The sequence below is a fragment of the Platalea leucorodia genome (genome assembly GCF_965183815.1).
Source record: "Platalea leucorodia genome assembly, chromosome: 4".
Taxonomy (NCBI): domain Eukaryota; kingdom Metazoa; phylum Chordata; class Aves; order Pelecaniformes; family Threskiornithidae; genus Platalea; species Platalea leucorodia.
In genome coordinates, this window is record NC_138826.1 from 86,990,675 (window position 1) to 87,012,660 (window position 21,986).

The 21,986-nt window shown below is 37.8% G+C and overlaps 1 protein-coding gene across 1 annotated transcript in view; it reads right to left on the reverse strand.

The window, feature by feature from the left end:
• TRHDE (thyrotropin releasing hormone degrading enzyme) overlaps nt 1–21,986 on the reverse strand; it is a gene marked incomplete at both ends in the record, with an annotated part of 209,879 nt that overhangs the window by 90,253 nt on the left and 97,640 nt on the right. The window contains 2 exons of the mRNA XM_082309145.1: nt 3,953–4,018; nt 21,255–21,392. Of these exons, the coding sequence (XP_082165271.1) occupies nt 3,953–4,018; nt 21,255–21,392 (204 nt within the window). The remainder of the gene's footprint in view (nt 1–3,952; nt 4,019–21,254; nt 21,393–21,986) is intronic.

A 21,986-nucleotide genomic window follows, 5' to 3' on the forward strand; every position in this document is an offset into this window, starting at 1 on the left:
ACACGTACAGTAATGGAGATGAGGCTCCAAAATAATCAAACCAAATATAAGAAAAATTTAAATAAACCAGTGCAGAAATGTCTCATTACAGAGCTGGAGGTGCCTCTTTACACACACCTAAGTAGCAGACCTTCCAATCACTGGGCTTTCTCTCTATATTGAAAATGAAAAAAAAAAAAAAAAACACTGAAGAGGAGCCCTGCCATAAAGCAGTAAAACCTTCAAGGAAATGTAATACAGTGACACCAGTCATGTAAGTAACCATCTATTTCAAGCACACACATTAGGAACAACAGCCTACAGATGAAAATCTCACACAGATCTAATATTATATTGCATATTACAGCCCTGAGTGATGACTGAATGATAAGGCCAACTTACAGCTTCTTCCTCTACCAATCTATGCAGTTCAGAAACATAATCAGAGCAAGTGGTGCTGACCAAGCCTCTTCATACTCTGATCACTGTCCTAGCTGATTAATGGCTTTTTGACTGAAAAGCAACACCACTTTGTTAGAACAGTACTGGCATTCAGTGATGTGCACCTCTTGAATTTCCCTGGAATATAAGAAACTTTGCACATCATGAAAGCTCTCAGGACTTTTAAAAAGAAGGAAATCACCTACTGTGAGAAGGAAGGGTTTATTAGACATTTTCTACAAAAAGAAGAGCTGTGACTTTCTCGAATGCAAGTGTTACCAGCTGTGGCTACTACTGTCATTATTCAATTACTCATTACAGCCAATATAAATATGTTCTCTTTTGCTTCTGTCTACGGAGTGCCACGTGAAAACAGTGAGAAAGTTCTGTCTTTGTTACTAAATCTTCTGTTTGAAAATGTCACATGATTCAAGACATCATATGTCTTTGAAGGGCTTCCAGAAAATCATACCCTCACTAGGTAGTCTCCTGGCTGCAGTTTTATTGTGGAACTTCCACACTATAATCCAATGGTCTTTCACAGTATATTTACTGTGATAGGAACAGGCCAGTTATTCTTGACAGATATGAATCTCACCAAAGCCATCTACGCTGTAAAACTGAGCACCTCTACTACAATTTTACCTCCTTGCAGACTCCTCAACACAACGGTTTGCTGAACTGTTAGGGATCATGTGCACCTTTGTCCATTTGCTTCAGCTCATATGCATTGTTAAAGAATATCCAACAAAGAGCCCCACTCTCCTTCATCACCTTATTTCTTCTTTTTAACACGATTGTTTTCTTTGACATATAAGGGATTTTTCTCCCCAAGCTATCTTGATCTGCTCTGAAAAAAGTCCACCTGCCAAGTGATAGCATGTAATTAGATTAAGAAAAAAGTGGTAAGAAAAAAAAAGGTAGCTATCCCATTTCCTTCTTGCTCTAAACCTTATATTTTCCTGTCCTTAACCCAAAGTTTAGCATATTTGTTGTAGCTTCTCTTATACAAAAGCTCTAATTCTGTAGCTCTTAATTAGATGACGAATCATACCTTGATTTTGATGAAACCACAAACACTCAACACAAACACAAATAAAGGGCTACTCATTTTGGTTTATGCTAGTGTAATAAGACTACGGGAATACTCTTTTTTTATCATCTGTGAAACACTTAAGAACATACCTAATACACCAAAAAGAACTGAAATAATATTAATACTATTAACACTGATATGCTCCATGTACTGGAGGCTAATGAAAAAGAAAGCAAATGAGATAAAGCGAAGGTCCTTCAGAACTCAGTTACTCAGCAAGCCATTAGATAACCCAGGAGGAATGAACCATCAAGTGCACTTTCAGAGTATTCCTTGTTTGAGGAGATTCATAAATAGTAGTAATACTTGATTTTGCAGCTATCCTTGAGAAAGGCCATTTAGTTGAACATTAGAATTCCATGATAAAACTGGATTCAAGGCAACATAATGTTAAATCCCAAGTAATGGTACCAGGGCTAAAGAGCTAAAAAGCCTAAACCAACACATGATAGAAAGGGTAAACTAGTCCTCCAGTTCCCCTTATCAGTAGCAAAGCTAGCCTCCCAACCCTACAGTGCAGGAACACTATTTTGTTAGATCCACAAAACACAAAAAATTATATGATTGACAGACATTTCCAGTTGTATAACTGTAGCTTATGAGCAAGCTTATGAACTTTATGTTTTATTTTGTTCAACTTGGAGACATACACATGGAAAATCTCTATCTGGATTTCAAACAGTTTTTATAAAAGAAGTTAGAATATCATCTTCCTGCTGAACTGATGCCAAGACTTTCACTAGTCAGATTTTCACAGTCAGATTTTTCATAGACTTTCATTAACAAACAGAAGACTTTCTATTTAGAGCAGAACTGGTGAAAAGCAGAAATAATAAGAAACCACTCAAATCAAAAAACAAAGCTCCAATACAACTTCATGGTAATTATGATTATTTGATCCCTGCATAGCCCTATTCTTTGATCTGAAGTTTTTTATAAATTTATTTCAAGACAACTTGCACACTGTTATTTCTCAGGCAAACATAGGAGAAAATAGAAAAATGGGGTTTGAGATGTATGCATTAATACTTTCACTTTCTAAAACCCTGAGTGAAATTCTTTTTTGGGAAAAAGTGCTATTGGATTTACATATGAATGGATCTGTGCAGCCAAAAGTTTCTGGCTGGAATATGGAGTTTGCTGGACTAAGGACAGAAGTCTTTTTGGCTTAAATGAGGTGAGTGTTTTACCCTTGACATATACAAGATTTTATGAAGGAAACTTTGGATTTCAGGATTTCTTGTCTGGATAAGAAGATTACCTAACTGATCTGACCTGGTATTACAACTAAGAAAATGATCCAACTGGGTCCTCTGAATAAGTTATGCTGCAAACCCGGAATGTCCAGTAAACTCTCCAAAAAGCTGTATTTCCCCAGCAGGTTTCCTTTCATTGCCTATTGCATGGAACACACCTCTCTGACATAACCAATGCATTTATTTAACTTTTGTTTTATATTTTATCTTCCAATTTATTTTGGTTAGAGGTAGAATTATTCTGTTAAAAAATTACCTGATCCTAGACGTAGTTTATTTAAATTTCAAAATGAAAAGCTTACTAAGAACAGATAAGATTGATTGCTCTTTCCATCTTAGCATAATTGTATTTCAGGTGAACATCAATTTACTTTAAAGGACACTTCTAAGTAGCAGGCTGCATCATACATAATTCATCAATCACAGCTGCCTGCAACATGATTTACTCAAGCAGATTTCAATGGAAAAGAGGGAGTTGCATTGTTTTTTATGCTTTGGCTTGTTTGTTTTTAAATAGTTTACGAAACACTCATTTGCACTGAATTATTGCTGAAAAGAGTTCATCCTTGGTAATGAGCATGTTGAATTTCTTTCTCTTTGTACAGAAATGTTACCTCTTTAAATTTCTTTTAAAAGGCAGAATGAGTTTTCAAAACATTGTTAAGGCAGAGACCACTCCATGCTTATCAAAGGTAAAAATAAAGCTCAAGGACTTTGCTATGGAGGAAGGAAAGGCAAAAATATTTATCTGAAAAGCATTACTAGTCTTAGGGCTGTGTATTTTCCAGCTGGCTTGACATCATTTATTATTTGTTATACCAGCACACAAATGTAATTGAAGAGAAGTAGCTCTTTCCTCAGCTAGCCCTTCACACAGTTGTCACATGGATAAAATGGCTTTTACATGGCAATCTACACAAAATGGGCACAAAACCGTTTGCCAGTAAAGTGCAATTGCTTGATACACCAAGAAATATAAATGAAACTGGGGGCACCGCAACGTGTGTTACGCTACTCAGCGTCTTCCATCAAATTCAGCTTCAGGGACATGTTGGTGCCTCATACGGTCCTGAAGTAAAAAAACATTTCCACAAAAAGATGCAAATATAGTTTAAAAAGAAAAAAGAGAGAGAGTGAAAATGCTAGAAATGCACACAAAGACAGAAATGCCTTTACTTACTTGTAAGCCCATTTGAAACACAGAGTGACCCATAAAGTTAGCCAACATTCGAATTAGAGCTGCACCCTGTGGGAAATAATAGATAAAAAAAGAAGTTACCGTTTTGCATGTCAATAGTAGACAATAATAACAATCTGAAGCAGGCGTTTCCATTCAACACTATCATCTTGGAAACCTGAATTAACATAATCTTTATTTGTGCTGGAATGAAAAAGAGAGAGAGAAGATAACACAAATGCTTACAAGGAAAAGTGAGGTAGTAGACCGATATTGTTAATATCCTGCCCCACATACTGAATAAGGCGCAGGTCATAAAACACACTCTCTCCACTGCTGGAGCACAGATGCGTCAGCTCCACAGCTGGTTGCCCCTAGCCCTTCTGTGCACTCAGCAGTACTGCACAGTTTTAAATGAGGGCAAAAAATAACGTCCATGTTAAATTCTACCACAGTGATTATTCATAATATTTTTTCCTCCGTTATACTACTGTGAATCAGGATTTAGTGATACTACTTGCCTTTGTAAAAGCCTTCCAGATGTGATGATCTAGAAGTGGATCATTTTCATAAGAATTTTATAAGATGTGGATACACATATTTGACTTACTAATAGTGAGCTTATTTCCCAGACTGTCATGCGAAGAGGTAAGTACTTGTATAACATTCTTTCTCTACTTATACCAGTTCATATCCCTTTGCCCCTTCAGGCAAAGGAGATCTAAAAAATTTCTTTTGTTTCACTGGTGATTCCAATTCTCTGTACTTACACCAAGAAACAGATAGATACTTGCCAGAGTAGCTTTCTTTAAGGCATCCCTTTTGTGTTTTCTTACTCCCTCTCAGAACCACAATTGCTGTGTATTTTCCCCTTGCACAAGTGCTCTATTTCAAGCAGAAATATCTTTGCAAATCTGATTTGATGATTTAGCTATAATATCCCACTTTGCAATCCAATTTCAAGACACCCAGCCTTCCAATCCCATTAATCAAATGTTATACTCAGTACTGATGACTGCATGAGAGGGAGGACACTTTTGATTTAAAGTTAGTGAATCAAAGGCCGTAAGAAAACATGATGCTAGAACTCAACAACCTCAGCTACAGGTGTAGGTTCAGGAATTAGGCTAATGCTCAATTTAGAAAATAAAAAAAAAAAAAAAAGAAACATTTCACAGATTTAAAAATTTACAGGTTCTAAAGCCAAAAAGACTATTACAACAATGTAATCTGACTTCCTGCATTAATAGAGGTCAAACAGTAATTTAGACAAAAATCCTATTGTTTGTCTTTACACAACAGCATTTATTTTAGGAAGATTCAAGAAAAGGAAAATGTTTCACAGTGCTACATAACTTGTCACAACTAATATTTACTCTCACAGTGAAAACGTGCACCTTTTTACTAATTTGAATTTCTCTAGCTTCAGCTTTCAAAACAAGATTTTCTGTCTTCTCCTGCTAGATTCAAGTTCAAAATAGTTTTGGAATTCAACAGTTGTCCAATTCTTAGACCGTTCAATACATGTTCCACTCATTTTTTGGTATAGTGCCTATTTTTGAAGTACTGAAGGAGTTATCTGTAATAACCAACATTTGAAATGATGATATAAGTCAAAAAGATTAGTAAATTATTAGTAAATGTTAAGAAACACAAGGTCTTCAAATAGGCAGCAACAACAAATAATACATAGTTACTAAAGTAACTGAAGAAAAAAAAAAGAAAAAATTAATTCAGGAGATGTTTGCAATTGCTTATAAAAATTGAACAGTGGATAAACCAAAAGATGGTGTTTGCATTATTAACTCTATGCTATGCTTTTATGGTGGTACCTAATCTTACTGTGAGATCAATCATGTCTGGAACACACAGTGGCATAGAAAATAATCCCTATTGAAACAGATTATTACCTGAACAGACAAGACCATAGGTCAGGAAGCATTATTACCCTTATTTTACCAGAGGAACAGAATGAGTAAAGTTCTCAGAGATGTTTAAGCAGATAAAGAGCCGATAAATCTGTCTAAGCATATAAACAGCAGATAAAAAAAAACCTAAGAAATACATAAATCTTATTTATCCAATAAGTAACTTGGGCAGGGCAACCCAAAACGTCTGTAGCAGAACCAAAAACATATAAAAGAGATCAGTCCAAATCCTTAAAGACAAAGGCATTCTTCCGCTCATCACACATCCCTTTTCCTAGTCACTTGTTAGTATTCCAGGGTCCCCTTGTTTCTTCCTCACAGTTTAAATTTCACATAGTAGCAACGGGCATATAGTTACATAGGCACCTTAACTCTACTGACTTCTGTGAGAAGTAAGCAAGCAAGTACCTTCATATGATCTTGCCCACAGAGTCTTTCTCTATCCAGAGACCAAGAAATGCCAGACACACGTTAAAAAAAAATTATAACATTCCTCACAGGTAACATTTAGCTACATTGGATGGAACTATGGACAGCCCTTACACGCCAAAGAAAATAAAAAGCAATGAAAGACTGAATGGGAGATCCAAGGCACAAAGGTAGGACTACTCTCTCAGGATCCATCCATTTTCACAGCTATTTTAGAAGTATTTTCTATCAATTATTTATCTTCAGGAAATCCAGAAGACCTACTTACAGCTTCCAGAACAAGAATATGCTTGTCCCAGCTCTGCCACCTTCCCCACACAGGGAAGGCAAATGCCTTCTTGACTTATTTGCTGAAGGATAGTATAGGAAAGGAGAGAGACGGAAAGGAAAGGGATTCTGAAGAAAAAGTGGAAAACAGAAAACCAGAGAACCTCAAGGGGAAAAAACTGTCTTGGGGAGAAAGGAGGAGAAATGGGAGCAAATGCAGCCCTTGGCTTGAAGGGAAAAGAAATGGGAGGAAGAAAAGGGAGGAAATCACTTATTTCAACATTTCTCGCACTCTGAAAGCAGACAGAACAGAGAACAGCGATACATTCATAAGAAGAGCAGAAGCAATCAATAAATTCCCAGCTCGGGGAAGGAAAGGGAAAGGCAGCAAACACTGGCACTCTGACTGGAGATGACGAGAAATGGGTTTGCAGGGAGAAGGATTAAAAAGCAAGAGGTATGCAGAGTAACTGGCATAAGGAAGCGGGGCTAACTGAAAAGAGGAGCTTGGAGGATGACCCTAACCAGAGGGTCCTGGGAGATAAAGAAGGTATGAGCAGTTAGGTTCAGTTACAGAAGCAATGGAACACATGACCTTGGGGTCATCTGAATGGCCCAATGTGCTAGCATTTTCACTGCCTATCTGCCTAGCAAGCAGTGAACTAGATGGAGTCCAGAGGACCTACGCTTCCATACCTTCTGAAAGCTTCTCTGACATAGACGTAAACCTAGAGAAAAATCCTAAATCACAACAAAACTGTCCTGCTGCAGAGGATGCTCTTTGGAACCTGTCACCATCGTTCCTTGAACGTCCTGACACACAACCGATCTGCTCCCCACTTGACTCTCAGGGCCACTTCTGCTCTGCCAACATTTGTCCAACCAAGGAATGACGTATGGAGTCTTGAGAAGTGAACCTGGCTCTCTTACAGGGCAGAATGGCCATTTATTGATGATTTAAGTGCTTTCCTCCAGGCAGTGGATGACTCAGTACCTTGTCAAGAGGTAAAACACATTGGTTTAACAGGTCTAGTGGAAAGCAATTCTTTCCTATTCAAAAAACGTACCTATGTTCCTGCCAGCATAAAATCTGACTCACCTTAAGCCATTGTACCCCATCTTAATAAAAGTCTGTTCAGAGAAATACACTGGACATTCAGTCAATGATTAATGGCACTACTTGGCTCTGGTGAAGCACTGTTCATTAGCAGATCTCATGAGTGCTTCGTAAGATATTGATACCAATATCCTGCAACATAAAGGCAAACTGAGGCACAACATAGTGAAATCATTTGCCGAAGATCACCCAGCATGCTCCTCATATAATCTATGACACAGTCAAAGCTTCCTCAGCCTCAGCAGTGTTACAGGAAAGGAAGGTAGAACATGTCAGCTACTCTATGGAAATTAACTGCACACACAGTCCTTTTCTGCAAAGTGATCCTGGGAAAAAGTATGCTCACGGGCAATTATCCACTGGTTGAAGTGCTGTAAGTTCATGATCTTTCTTAAGAAACAGGTTTGCACGCTCACACCATGGTAAAGACCATCCATAATTAAAAATAGGAGCAAAATTCCTTTATATGTGAGCTGAAACTTGTCTTTGAAATCTACAAAATGCAGAGTCACTGCTAAGGCATTCAGTCTAATTCTCTCCATGCCAACATAAAATAACATGATTGCAACCTTGAGCTCAGATGACATGAAACTAACTTTTAAAGACTCTCTCCTACATTTTTTGAACCTGTGGCATCACTACAGGTCACAATTACTGTAAGTTAATTTAATTCTCCGACTTATTAACTGATCTAATTTTATTATATCTGATTTCTTAAACTAATTGTTTCACTTGCAACTTGCATCCTGTAATCATTTCTTATACAAAAGAAAGTACCAAATGGAATTTTCTTTAACAGGAAAAAAAAGTAAGTCTTATGTAGGAACCCACAAAAATATGACTATTGCATACAACACAGTACTGTTATACAGCCACACAGGAGGGGATACATCTGACTAAATGCAGGTATCTATCTGTAGCATTTGTGTCTACAATTACCTCAGTTGTTCAGACTTCTTTTACAGTCAATGGACAGCACCAGTCACTTCTGGGTGGACTTTACCTCATCTTAGAGTAGACCTCCATACAGAGCGGGAGAATTGTAAACTAAAAGCATCCATCTCTTGTAATTCACTCCAAAAGTAGCATTGGGTGACTAGCTCTTATGTACATATCTGCACTGCAGACGTCTAAAGTGAGATGAGATGAATTCAACTGCGTTGTCCGAAAAAGCCATACAGAGACTGATTCCCCACTCTGTTACAAAAGTTCTGTACTAGTAAGTAGTTCCCAAGAATTTCTGAATTGTGGAGCTATAAAACTGGTCTGACACTATCCTTTTCTATATATACAGTCATGTAACATATATCATGTCTCTGTTTATTCTACATTGTCATACTTTCATATAAGAAAACCAGCAAAGGTAGGTATTCAAGAGAGGGCCCTGAAGAGAGGGCAGTGTGCTTGCTAGCTGAAGGTCGATGTTCTGTACCAAGCAGATAGCAAAGAAAAGCACTTAAAATAATGAACTGGTGAAGCAGTTGCAGTGAAAGGAACAATGTAAAAATCAGTAAACCAGCACACAGGATTATACAGAAGCTAGGAGGCAAGGGCAAGGGGCCATGTGTGCAGAGATAAAAATGAGCTGTAAAGTCATTCAGCATTACTCTTTTGAGGACCAAAAACTATGTCGGTATTCTAAAAAGTACACATGACAGAAAAATGTCACCAGCATGAAACAGAAACTATGAACTACAGCTGACTCTTGTGAGGATGAAATAATCTATCAGTTTATAAATGCGTTGGAGTGGGGGAAGGCAAGAGAGCATAAAAGGCTGACCCAGAAAAAGCACAGCTCTTCTGTCCTCCTTCCCACCAAAACTTGTCATTTTTTCCTAGAACATCAACTTCTTTTTTCTTTTTGGTTCTGCTTTTGTTGTGTATTGTTTTTTCTTTTAACCATAGGATTGAGATTCATCTGACTGAATGCAGATGCCTACATTGTAGCTATCTGATGCTTACTCAGTTGTATACAGCTGAGCCAGCTGCCTGACTCCCTTTTAAAGGCAGCGGAGAGAGAAGCAAGCACTTCAGCTCATCCTGATTCATCTCATCTGAAGACATGCATCTAAAATAGGACAGATTAATTTTACCCTAAAAGTGCCTGTTTATCTTCACTGATGATACAAGGAGGTTAGAGGACTAGTCAATTGCAGGAGTCTGCACAGTGAACATCCCAAGTGAGATGACATGAATCCCTCTGAAGATATTGTATCCTGCAACTTATGGAGCAACCGTAGAAAATGTGAAAGCATAAGCAGTGCAAAAACACCACCCTGAGTTTGCAAAGTCTGAGACAGCATCTTGCAGGCTCACCTATCCATTTTGCTCACTTAACACCAAATATCAGTAATAATAATTACACAGACCTCAATATATCTCTTTTTCACTTAATGTCCACCTTGCCATCCTTGTTTAGGAATGAAAGATGTTTATTTTGATTTAGCTCAGAACGATCCCTTTTGTCACATAAAAGCTAAAATCAGGAAGTATCCTGGTATGAAAAACACCACCTTGGTATCCAAGGTGTAAGCGGGGAGTGAGGTGCTGAGGAGAGGGGCACTGGACTACCAACAAGAATTACATAACTGAATTTCTAAAAAAAAATTTAATATGTCTATTTTCCACAAAACCTCCACCCATCCATTTTGCTTTTTCTTCTCTCATTACAAAAAACAAAACAAAACAAAAAAAAAACCAAAACCAACATTGAATACAAGTGATTTATTAAAATTCTTCTATTGTGCAGTAGTCAGTTCAAAATCTCTCTTGATTAACATGTAATAGCGCCACTTGTTTTTCAAAGACAATGGGACACAGATAGGAGGCCTACAGTTAGTTTTCTGTATGCTGGTATCCCTGCAATTCAAGATTAGGGTTACTTTCTCTCTAGCTAAGGGAAATGTGAGTTGCACTATCCTCTACCTTGATTATACTAGATTTTGTTCATATTACTGTTAGAGCTACTATTATCAATAATAACTTCTTATAATCACCTTCATCTTCATTGACTAAAACAAGGCTCAGACCACATACAGACACTCACACAGGTACCATTCCTTCATAAAGAGCTCCTGATTTAAGATGAGAAACAATATACAAAGTTTGATGGCTACGAATATATACTTGATATATACTAGTATTCTTTTTTTAATGAATCAGTCACATTACACACACATTAAATAGTTTCCTCCTTAAACTATTTACCCTGAGCTATAGGTGAGGTGCCTTGTCAAAAACGTTTTTTTAAATTCTACTGACTGCCCCCAAGAACTCCAGCTGGTTAGTGAGATAGAATCTCCCTTTGCAGCAGTTATGTCCAGGCAAGACCAACATATTTATCTATGTGCTCAGTTATCTTACTCTTTATATCCCATAGAGTCACCAACTCTCCAGAGAAGGAAGTCAAACTCATCAGCCTATAGCTCCCAGGACTTCCCCTGGAGCCCCTTCTGTACATTACCTCAGCAATTCTCTGGCACAGCGGCCGTTTGTAAGGATGGTCTATGTCCCATTGTCAGAAGTTCTGCAGCTCCACATCTTGTTACCTTCAGAAGGTGCAGGTGGATGCCACCCAGCTCTGCAGACTTCCTAATAACTAATTCAGCTCTTTTAGTTAGTGTTTCCTATATATCTACCTCAAATTGATAGTTCCTGCAACTTATCTGTTACAAAGAATAAACTGAGCATGGGAATCAACCCATTCTTTAGCAGGATGGTCCAATACAAATAATTCATTGCACTTCTCTGCTATATCCTTAAAAATCTGAGTCCCCCTTTTACGCTTTAGCCATGACGTGGCCCCTCACCCAGTAAGCCACAGGCATGGCTGCTGTATACCCTCAAGTCAGGCATGAACGACCTTAGCAGAATCAATTAAGATCACACAAAAACTTACAAATTTGGGCTAATATATTTTGAATAATGGTTGAAATGTATCTTTTCTTCATTAAATATGCTGAAGAAAGATTTTTTTAGAACTGCAAATGTAATAAAAGCAGCATACAGGTTGGGGTTTTTTTCTTAAAAATTTTGAACATAATTTTACAGTACTCTGTCAAATAGAAGCCTGAGGGTATCATAATCAAATGGGTTCTTAAGTAAATGAGTATAATTTCATTTCAGTTCAAAGTTCCTGAATTCATACATTATTCTTTATTTCTCAAAATCTTAAGTAACTCTGTGATTCTAAGTTCATTTAAAATATTAGAAGAGCATGTTACCAAGCACTCATGCAAAGAATGCACATTTGCACATTATTTTTGTAATGTGAACACTAGCCAACAAGTAATATCCAAGTCACGTCTTCCAAAACAATCATTCTTTGTTGGTACTAAGCAACCGCAGCTGGATGCCCTATGAAATTTAGCTTATTGGGAAAAACACAGCATGAATTAAAGTGAAAGAACAATGTACATCAAACATGTAGCAAAAATGTGACATTTTAAAAAGAACTCTTACATAAAATTAAAAAAACAAAATGAAATCTGTTGAATCCTGGAGAAATTTAACACAAAAAATATGTTTTGACTAAGTCACATCTGCAGAATTTGTTCAAATGCAGATATAGTATAGTGTATATGTGTGTAAATGAATTATTTAAAAACTTGGTCAGCTGAGCTGCTGTGTTACACTACATGTAGTGCACTGAATTAACTGAATTGTCACCCTCAGCATGTTAAAGAAGAGGAACAAGAGATGGGAGAAGTCTGGCTGTAATGTCTGTTGAGCAACTGGTGTGAGCTTAAGCAAATCAATGGATGCCCTTTAGTTCTTCTGTAAGAACAACTGAAAATTGGGTAACCACTTTCAAATCCATGTGTTGCATTTAAACTGTGCTTCTTTAAGCAAACATATTCACCATACACTCTTGCTTTGTTGCTTTTTCCCCAAGAGGAAAAGTTCAACCATTCCTCAGCTCCCACTCAGAAGATCACGCTGAAATGTATTTTACCTTCCTACCTTTGTGATCTGAACCATCTTTCATGATATGCGGCCTTAACCTGATAGTTGTGGAACAAGAGTGTCTTGTTCATGCCATCAGTTACAACATGGTACTGTGGTGGGCTCCTGAGAGACCTCTGCTAAAGTCCTTCTATCGAGCTGTAAAAGCAGAAATGATTGCAAAGCTTTCTCTGCAATTCTTCAGCTGTCTCTATCCAAAATATCTCATCTCTGGGAACTGCAGAAGTACTCACAGAGAAATTCTTTTCAGGGAATTAATTAGCCTGTATCATGAGTCACGAGCATCACTTCACTCTCATTTTCAGAAACTGAGCACTGTAATACACCAGTTTGGCTATTTTCTGTATTCTCCACCAGCACCTCCAAATGCTACAAGAAAAATGAAGCTTAATGCATGTGAATTTGATGAGTGTGAATGCTTCCTTATTTGATTAGGATAACAGAATGTATTTGTTTAAATGAGTAAACGTGTGCCTGTGATTTCCTCCCTGTGGCAGAAATGTAAAATGTTCATATGAATTCCTAGAGGCTTTCCCTTTGGAAAACCCACATAAAAGCTGTAAGAAGAAGTAAGGAAGGAGATAGGTATATGCAGACTATGCAGCATACTAGTAAAAAATGTGACAATATGAGCCTAATCCCAAAATTCTTAGTCCAGGCCATCATTTAGTGACACACTGAAGTACCTTAAACACGTAAGCAACCCAACTTAAATTCCACAGCTTACATACATAAAATTAAGCACCTAACTACGTACTTGGTTGAATTTGGGTCAGACTGGTTTTCCTGCACTTGGTAATAAATTGCTAAAAAGTAAGGGACTACATTCCTTAAAAGGAGCCCAAAAAAAGTATCCCTGCTTGATTTTAACAGTACAGACTAGAAAAAAAAATCAGTCATTTAGTTTACCTTCTTTACTTTTTAAAGTAATACAGAATTTCCAATTGATATTTGCTTATCAGGCAGTGCATACCCGCAAGTTAATGTGTTGTTGATACTCAGCAATAAAACCAGGATATATTTTAATAAGCAAATTAAACTTACACTGTTTTTAAAACTTTACATACAGTGTAAGTGTACAGTGTGGTTGAGCCAATATTTTTAAAATCAGCAAATATACCTATAAACCTATAATGTACCATGCTAAATCATCAAAGATGCATAAAGGCATCTTATGTTGTTTTTATAGATTGTAAGGCCATTTATCTGATGCCAAAACATCACTGAAAAAGCAACATTATATTCAAGAAGAGCTTTTCAGTGGGAAATCATAATCATTTTCTATTCTGACAAACACAGCTGTTCTAGGGCTGGATAATACCAAAATGGTCAGATGGTAAGATGAGCTGTGGTGAAATGTTTGTCTTAGACATAAATTCTGTTGCAAATTTTTGGAACATGACACAATGAACAAAATTCAGGAGTAAATGACCATAACTAATCATACTCTTCAGGTGGATATTGTCATTTTCCTTGAATAATAAAACATATCAGTCACCTAGACAAAATGCTATCAGGACTCCACTTACAACAGGAGTTTTATTTAGCCTCACCACCAAAATCGCTCTTACATGTTCTGACATCACTGACAAGGACAAAAGCACACTATACTTTTTCATTAGCTGCTTGTATGAGGAAGTCTTCAAGGATGGAGAAACACAAGAGGCTGATGACATTACTTACGTAGACGGGCCATCATCAGAAGTTAAGAAAATAGCAAATAACCTAGTGCATCTTAAAATCCACTGTATGAAGAGCATCTTGCAATAATAAAACTGGCTCCACAAATCCATGTTTTCCATTTGGAGTGACAGACAAAGATTTTCCTTTTTCTGATGAATACTTACAGAAGTGTTTACATGGTCACCGTTACTCCACTTCAAAGAGGAAATGCATCCCCATTTTACCAATGAGCTCCACAGAGAAACCACATCCAAATTAAGTAAAATAAAACTCAGAATGTTGTGATGATTCTCCATTGATGACTACCTAGGGGATCTGATAGCTATCTATTAATCCAACCAAAGTGTTCTGTAGTGATATGGTAAAGCACTGTTTGTTTTTTTTTTAACTAGAGTATTATGCCATAATAAAACAAGTCTGTGTCTCAACACCATTTATCTTTACCAACCACATGTTTAATCTCATCAAAGATTGAAATCGGGTCTGTTTGAGCAGGTTTGTTTCCATGAAGCACGAAAATTAATATTCCTTTTTTTTTTTAGTTCACTAAATACCACATAAGAATCTCAATCCACATGCCTAAGACTGATTTGCAACTAACTATATATATACTAACTATATACTGATTTGCAACTAACTATATATATACACTAACTATACATGCCATTCTACTTTCTCTTTTTAATACCTCTTTTAAGCTTCAGAAATTACCCAATACCTAAACATACCTTTAAAAAACAGCAGCAGCAACAGCAACAAAACAACAGTGTAGCAGAGGTTGTTCCAGAGAGTTCCCTCCTCAACAGAGGTCCTGCAGGCCTGCATGATCATATTTTGACCAAAATATCGATAATATTTTTATGTCAAGTTTTTTTTCCTTTTACTCTACTTCATTACCTCCAGTTTATTTTCTATTTCTAATTCTGACAATTTTTTCCAAGTTACTTTAACGCTTGTAATTGTTGCTCTTGTTTTACTGATCTGAACTAGGATGTGTGTCAGCAAAAGTCATCCCTTGCCTTTACCCAGGCATAGTTGTTTTTTGGACTCCTTCAGGTAAAAAAAAAAAAAAACTACTTGTAAGGGCTTAGAAAGGTGCTGTCTGCTTTGCCCTTTGCTGAAAATGACCGTTACAAAGTAGAGCCAGAGAAGCAGAAAAGGCAAGTGCGTTTCAGGAACTCTGGTGCATAGCCTGGTACCTCCGTGTACACCCACCTTTATCAATGCTTTATTTTAAGCCATGGAAACATCTGAGACAAGGATGCACTATTCTGTTCCCTGACGGGGAAAGAAGTATGAGAAATGATGGCAGGGCACAGTGTCGTGAGCCACTGCTGCCATTCATGCTTTGATCACCTCCTCCAGCCCTTGGGAGCTGCTGTTTGCTGCTGCCTTTCAACAGGGAATAGGCAGAAGACAGTCATGTACCACAACAGGTTGCATCTTCCCAATTGCTCTATGCTGACTGCGCAATCTAGTCTAACGAGCTCTTTAAAATAAAATGCTTTTATTAACATTTGTGCTCCATTTTTATTATTTCCAATCAAACCAATATACAGTTCTCCCCAGCGCAGGGAATGTAACACTCCTGAAGCACTGTAGGTGTGTACCTATATATATACCACACAGTGGTTTCTATGTTTCTTCTTCAGAAAATACTATCTTAGTATACACTAAACAGTGTAAAAGGTTAATGACAGTTTGTTTTGAGTCAGGAAGGTGCTCAAATGCCCTAAGATGAGTATTTTAAGTATCTTGAAGCACCTGCCTGGTTTTATGCACTAGCACCCACCAGCTGGAGGACAGCCTGCATACTTGAAGTCAGGCACTCTTGGGACAGTTCTGAACTTGAACCTAAAGGTTTCACCAACTCTGAGTTTCGATGGCTTTCATACTGGAAGCAGTAACAACCTACAACCTTTTTATGTAAACAGAAAGAAATTATTTTCATTACAAGATACTTCTTCTGTTACGATGCATTATAAACAAATAGCTCCTGGAAGCACCTTCTGTAATCTGGGCATTGACCTGCTGCACTCGCAAGTCATGGAACGGAAATAAGCATCACACAAATGTTCACCCAGGATTTAATGGCATTCACAGACGACATCACGGCTAAATTAGTCAGGGAGAACAAAAAGCTCTCCCTTTACACTGTGGTAAGGGAATGGGTTGAAAAGCTACCAGGTTTGTACTGTAAGACTTTTAACTAGCTGGATGCCATCTTATGTTCCTGATTTAGTTATGTGAATATTTAAAAATAAAACCTGTTTTACCATACTTTACTATTTATAACTATTTCTCTAGTATTTCTCTTACTGTTAATGTGACCACTTTTCTGTGGTCATTTCATAGATGCACATTGTCACAATTTCATTGCACTCATGATCTGAGTGGATTTTACTCTGATACTAATCCTGATTTTACTGGGGAGAATAGATGTTTTGGGGTTTTTTTTTGTTTCATTTTGTTATTACAGTCCCAGTACCCTTCCCAGTGTCTGAGGAACAGAAGTAAAAAGCACAAAGTTTTTAGAGAGCCTTTCCAGTGACTGCAGTTAGCCCTCCCATTCTTCCACATTCTTGCAGAACATGTTATGCTGTAAAGTTTCAAAGAGAATTGCACTCAAAAGGGTGAGCAAGCCACTGCTTTCAATTTCTTAAATTCTCCTTTGCCAAAACTGTTACTGCAGCATACAAGGAAGCTGAGCATTTCTCTTTGTGCAAATTTTCAGTTGAACAGATTTCCTAATGCAGAACATTGCCTTTGTGGGGAGGCAGGGAGCATGGTCCCCCTTTATTACTAGTAGAAATACAACTTCCTTCCATCACTCAGACACAGAAAGCAGGAAAAAGCATTTTTTAAGAAGTGGCTTTTTTTTTTTTTTTTTAAGAAGGGTTAAGAAGGAAAAGGAAATTATACATACAAAGGGTTAGGAAATAATGTATTGTTTGCACTACGTAGCCAGGGCCAGTAACTAATCTCCCTACTGACGTTAATTTTGCTTACAGGGAGGAAAAAAAAAGGAATAGTCTTCCCTATTCCAGTCCTCCTCCTCCTCTTTGTTTTGATTATTGTTTGCCACTTGCCAAGACATATTCTACTGGGGGTACTTTTACAGTTACACTCCTTCATACTGGTTTTGTCCGCTCTGATTGCTGCCAGAATCTTCAACCAGTACACTTCAAAGCATGCAGCAGGCTGACTGAAACGACTTCAGATACTGTCCGGGTGTCTACAGTGTCCTTGGTGCCCTTTCATCCCTTCTCTTATCTGGCTGTGACTGCTCATCTAGGGCTATGACTCCTTCAGTTCTGTCTGGGATCTCTCTCCCTCACACTGTTCTGGGTCTGGCTGCTCCCTTTGAGATGCAGCTGTCTTGTTTCTCCATTTTATTACAGCTGGTTTTTCCTTGCTGATTGTTGCTCCTCATGTTATTCTTGCTGCACTCTCTCCTCCTCTGTTGATGCAGCTCTCCAGGGCTATGATTCCTGCTGTCAGTTATTTCTGGTGTGGAAAGGCTGTCACGCTTTTTGCTTTGATTTAACAATTCTCAGATCTACTCTTGTGTTCAACAGGCTATATTTCCTACTGCACTTGGGATATAACCACTTTTCCCGTCATCGTGGGAGGACACTATCTCACTTCCAGCTGCACTGGGAAGACATATCCACTCTCTGATGTAACTTGAGAGCCTTGAATCATCTACCAGTGCTGTTTATTAATGAACTATCACGACTTCTCATTTTTCTCTACATATTTGTGGCCCTAGTGGAGGATGACACGCTCCTATCTGAAGAATGACTAGTATGATGCTTTTGAAAGAGGCAAACATTACCCTCAACAGCTTAAGTGGAAAAACATTGTGTGCTGCAGGGCTGTAGTGCCTGTTTCACTCTGCTTGTGGGATTACCTGAATACCATTCTTCAGGGGTTTATGTCATGAGATTTCTTAACATGTGCAATCACCGAGGACAAGAAAGTGGAAATGAAAAATATATTCAGCTCCGAGGCATTTAAATAGCACAGTTTCAATGGTCCTCTCTGAAGTGTATAGAAAGGCATATCTTCAAAATGACAGCAGAGTGTCTAGCAGAGATGGGTACTTCAATGGCGTCTAATTGATTTATGCCGTATTGATGACAGTAAAGACAATCAAATGACAATGATATTCTATGACTGTCATTTCACTGAACAAAAACTAGATGGGAGAAAGTTTCATCATTTCAATATCATGCAGAAAATTGTGAAGAGAGAAAAGAGATCACATGGACAATCCAAGGTCCCACGGAGCACAAGCTGGACATTTAAAAGAAAATTAAAAGAGAATGAAAAAAAAAAAAACCATACCAAAATGTAGGGAAAAGATACTGCACGTAGTGCTAGACTGTTTAAAAAGAACATTTTATTTAAGACAGTAGAAAAGTCCTCACTGATGTTCCTGATTCAAAGTTTACTAGAGTCAACAGGAAAAAAATTCCGAGAACTTAATACTTGATGGGAATTTAAAAAATAAGTCAGCAAACAACCAAAAAGCCATCCCAGAAACACCAGAAAGAACATCCCTCCAGCAGGGCTCATTGTGTAAGGAGGGCTTTGAGGCACCTGAAAATATCTGAGCACATGCCTAACCAGGTAAAAGCCTTCAGTACAATTTTACAGTTTGGATTTTATTGATGTACCATTCATCACAGTATTTATATTGGCAGACACTAGAGAGCTAGAAAGGTAGGCAAATGTTCTAGTTATCTAATAAATGGGCTTGTTCCCCTACTTCATTTTAAGCACAAGCTATGCATGCATGCATACAAGTTTACATAGGAATGAAACAATGTAAGATCTACAACATGTGGAATTTGCTCTAATTTATCCTCAGAAGCAGACAGTGTCAGGTGTTCGGAGGAAGGTACAGAAACAGTGAAAACAGCAGCTAGGAAGTCAGTGGAGAAAGTTTCTTCCTATTAGATATTGCTTGTATTTAAAACAAAAGGATGAATGGTTACAGAGAATGGCAGACAGACAAATTATCGGACAGGAAAACAAGGACTTCATTGGTGAAAGAGTGTTTTTTTTAATCTCCTCACCTATGAAGGTGTGTAAGCAAATTCTTCCATTGCCATTCCTCAAGGTGGTTTGCTAGATCTGGCAACTGGGTTCAAAATTTACAAGATCAGGCCCTGCTATGAACACATTCAGTGTCACCTAGGGTTCAGGAGAGTTAGCCATCAGAGAAGCTGAGTGGAGATGCTGCCGTATCCACTGGGCACGGCCACTCTTACACTGAAAAAGGAACCTTTAAATGGACAGATAAAAGATAGAGATTGTACTCTAATCTGCACAGAAAAGAGAGTGATGCTATTAGCATGCATAAAATAGCTAACAGTATACAGATGTGTCCTACTGTCCTATTTGTCATTTCATGTAAATGAAAATTACTTAATGTTTGCAAAGTGTTCATAAGATGAAAAGATAAGTGTCAAGTATTACAGTTTACTGTGTGATATTACCATTATCATATTAATTAGAAAAAATAATTAGCTTGAAATATTAAGATACTGATGTGAGATAAGCCTCTGAACCTACTGAGGTTCAGCTATCACCAGCAAACATAGGATTGAAACATTTAAACAATGAGAATACTTCAGTATGCTAAAAGCTGCTGGCTATTATAGCTTAATTGACCAAGAGTAATGTTTTGAAAGCCAGCTAAGGGATTTTTAAAAATGTTACTCAGGCTCTTGAGCAACTCCAGCATTTTAAAATATTTTCCTAAGTATTTTGTGTCTGCATATTACATCCTATACCTATTACATGGACATACACACACACACTCTCATTTGCCCATCCTTAAAGGCATAAGACCTTTCCATGGAAGAGGATCAAGTTGAAGTTATTGCTGACCGGGAATAACTGATGACTATAAGAGAGGATACACCTCTTTTTTAGCCCAGAATGAGCACTGGATAAACTGGAGGCTCAGCAGGCAAGTCACTGCTGTGCTGCTGCTGTCTTGTTACAGTCTGATGTTAGGCAGCTAATGATGCAGAAGAAAAGATTATCAAACGCAAAGGTGATAGTCAAAAGACTCTTGTAACTGAATCGTCAGCAGAGAGCTCCAGTACAGCATTCATAGCAGAAGGCTGCAGGCAGCAGCCTCTGCATCACACATCAAGTGCATTTGGTCGTGGTATTAAGGCACAGTATTACGTATCATACCATGGAGCAGGGAGTAATCATGTGGTATGATGGAAACCACCAGCTTTTGCGCCATATGGTAACAAGCAAGCCCAGACATATGATGGAGAAGGTGAAAGTGTGCAGCCCTCTCACTCCTGCACAGAAGTTGTTCATTCCCAAAGCTGGCCAAAAGGCCTCCTATTCATTGAAATACAACTTGAAATTGCCTGAATTTAATATTCCTTCACCACCTCAAAAGACAGTTCCTCCACTCTCACTGTTCAGCAATGACTTCAGAGTTTTCACTAGCTGACAGAAAAATTCTCATGCGTAGAAAAAACAGAAAAAACTTTACATATAAATTTAGCACTTGACAAGTTTTCTAGAGAGTTTCAATAGGACAAAGACTACACATCCTTCTGCTTTTTAAAGCATCTCACACAATTCAGAAGCTGCCACAAAATAAATAGTAATAAAAAAACCTAAATCTTCTTGGTGAATTCTGACAGCCTCCCACGTTTATTTATGACATTTAATAACACTGGACGTGTTGAATGTAATTGGCTAAAATCACTGTAGTATAGTCCAAATATATTCCACACAAATTAAAGTTTCCCAACTAGTAGCCACTGTAATGCATGTATTTTTACAATGGTATTTGTTTTACAGATGGAACATGATCTTCTAATAGCTACTGACATATCGATATATAGAGATAGATAGCTTTAATTAGTCTCACCTTTTTATATGCAATCCAGTCAAACACCCTGTCAATGTCTGTGGCTTGCTGCACCTCCTGGGATACTGGATGTGAACTGGCCAAACCATCCAGCAACATCACTTCATGTAGGACATCTGTCAGAAATCTCTGCTTTTCCTGAAATACAGCATATGCAGTAGTATCGCAGACAAATATACATTTACAACAATACAGAAATGATGTACAGTTATTAGAGGCAGTTGACTAACATGGCAGTTGACTAAAATCAGATGTTCTGGTTTGAATGTAAGCCACCATGACCTCCCACAATCTTGAACAGATATATGGAATAGACTCTGACTTGAGATCTTTTGCTGCAATGAAACTTGACTGAAATTGAATTAAAGACTATTAAATGAATCAAAATGTATCTGTAGGTGAAGACTGTAATTCTGATTATGACTATTCATTCACAGTTACAAGGGGTGGGGAGAGAGGCGAAATGGCGTACTCTTCAATCACAAAAACATATGGATGCTACAAGCTGTGGAGCTCATTGCATACGCAGGTACAAAAACTTTTGACAGAGATGGGTAAATACAATTATTACTGCTTTATTTAAGTCACTTGGCTCTTACTGTCAAGTTCACACAGCAGGTTGACATGGGACAGGACAATGAACAGAGTCCACAGAAGTGTCACAGCCGATGCCTGCATTGTGTTTCATGATTCTGGTATAGAAATCCTTTCTCCTCAAGAGCTTGCGTACTC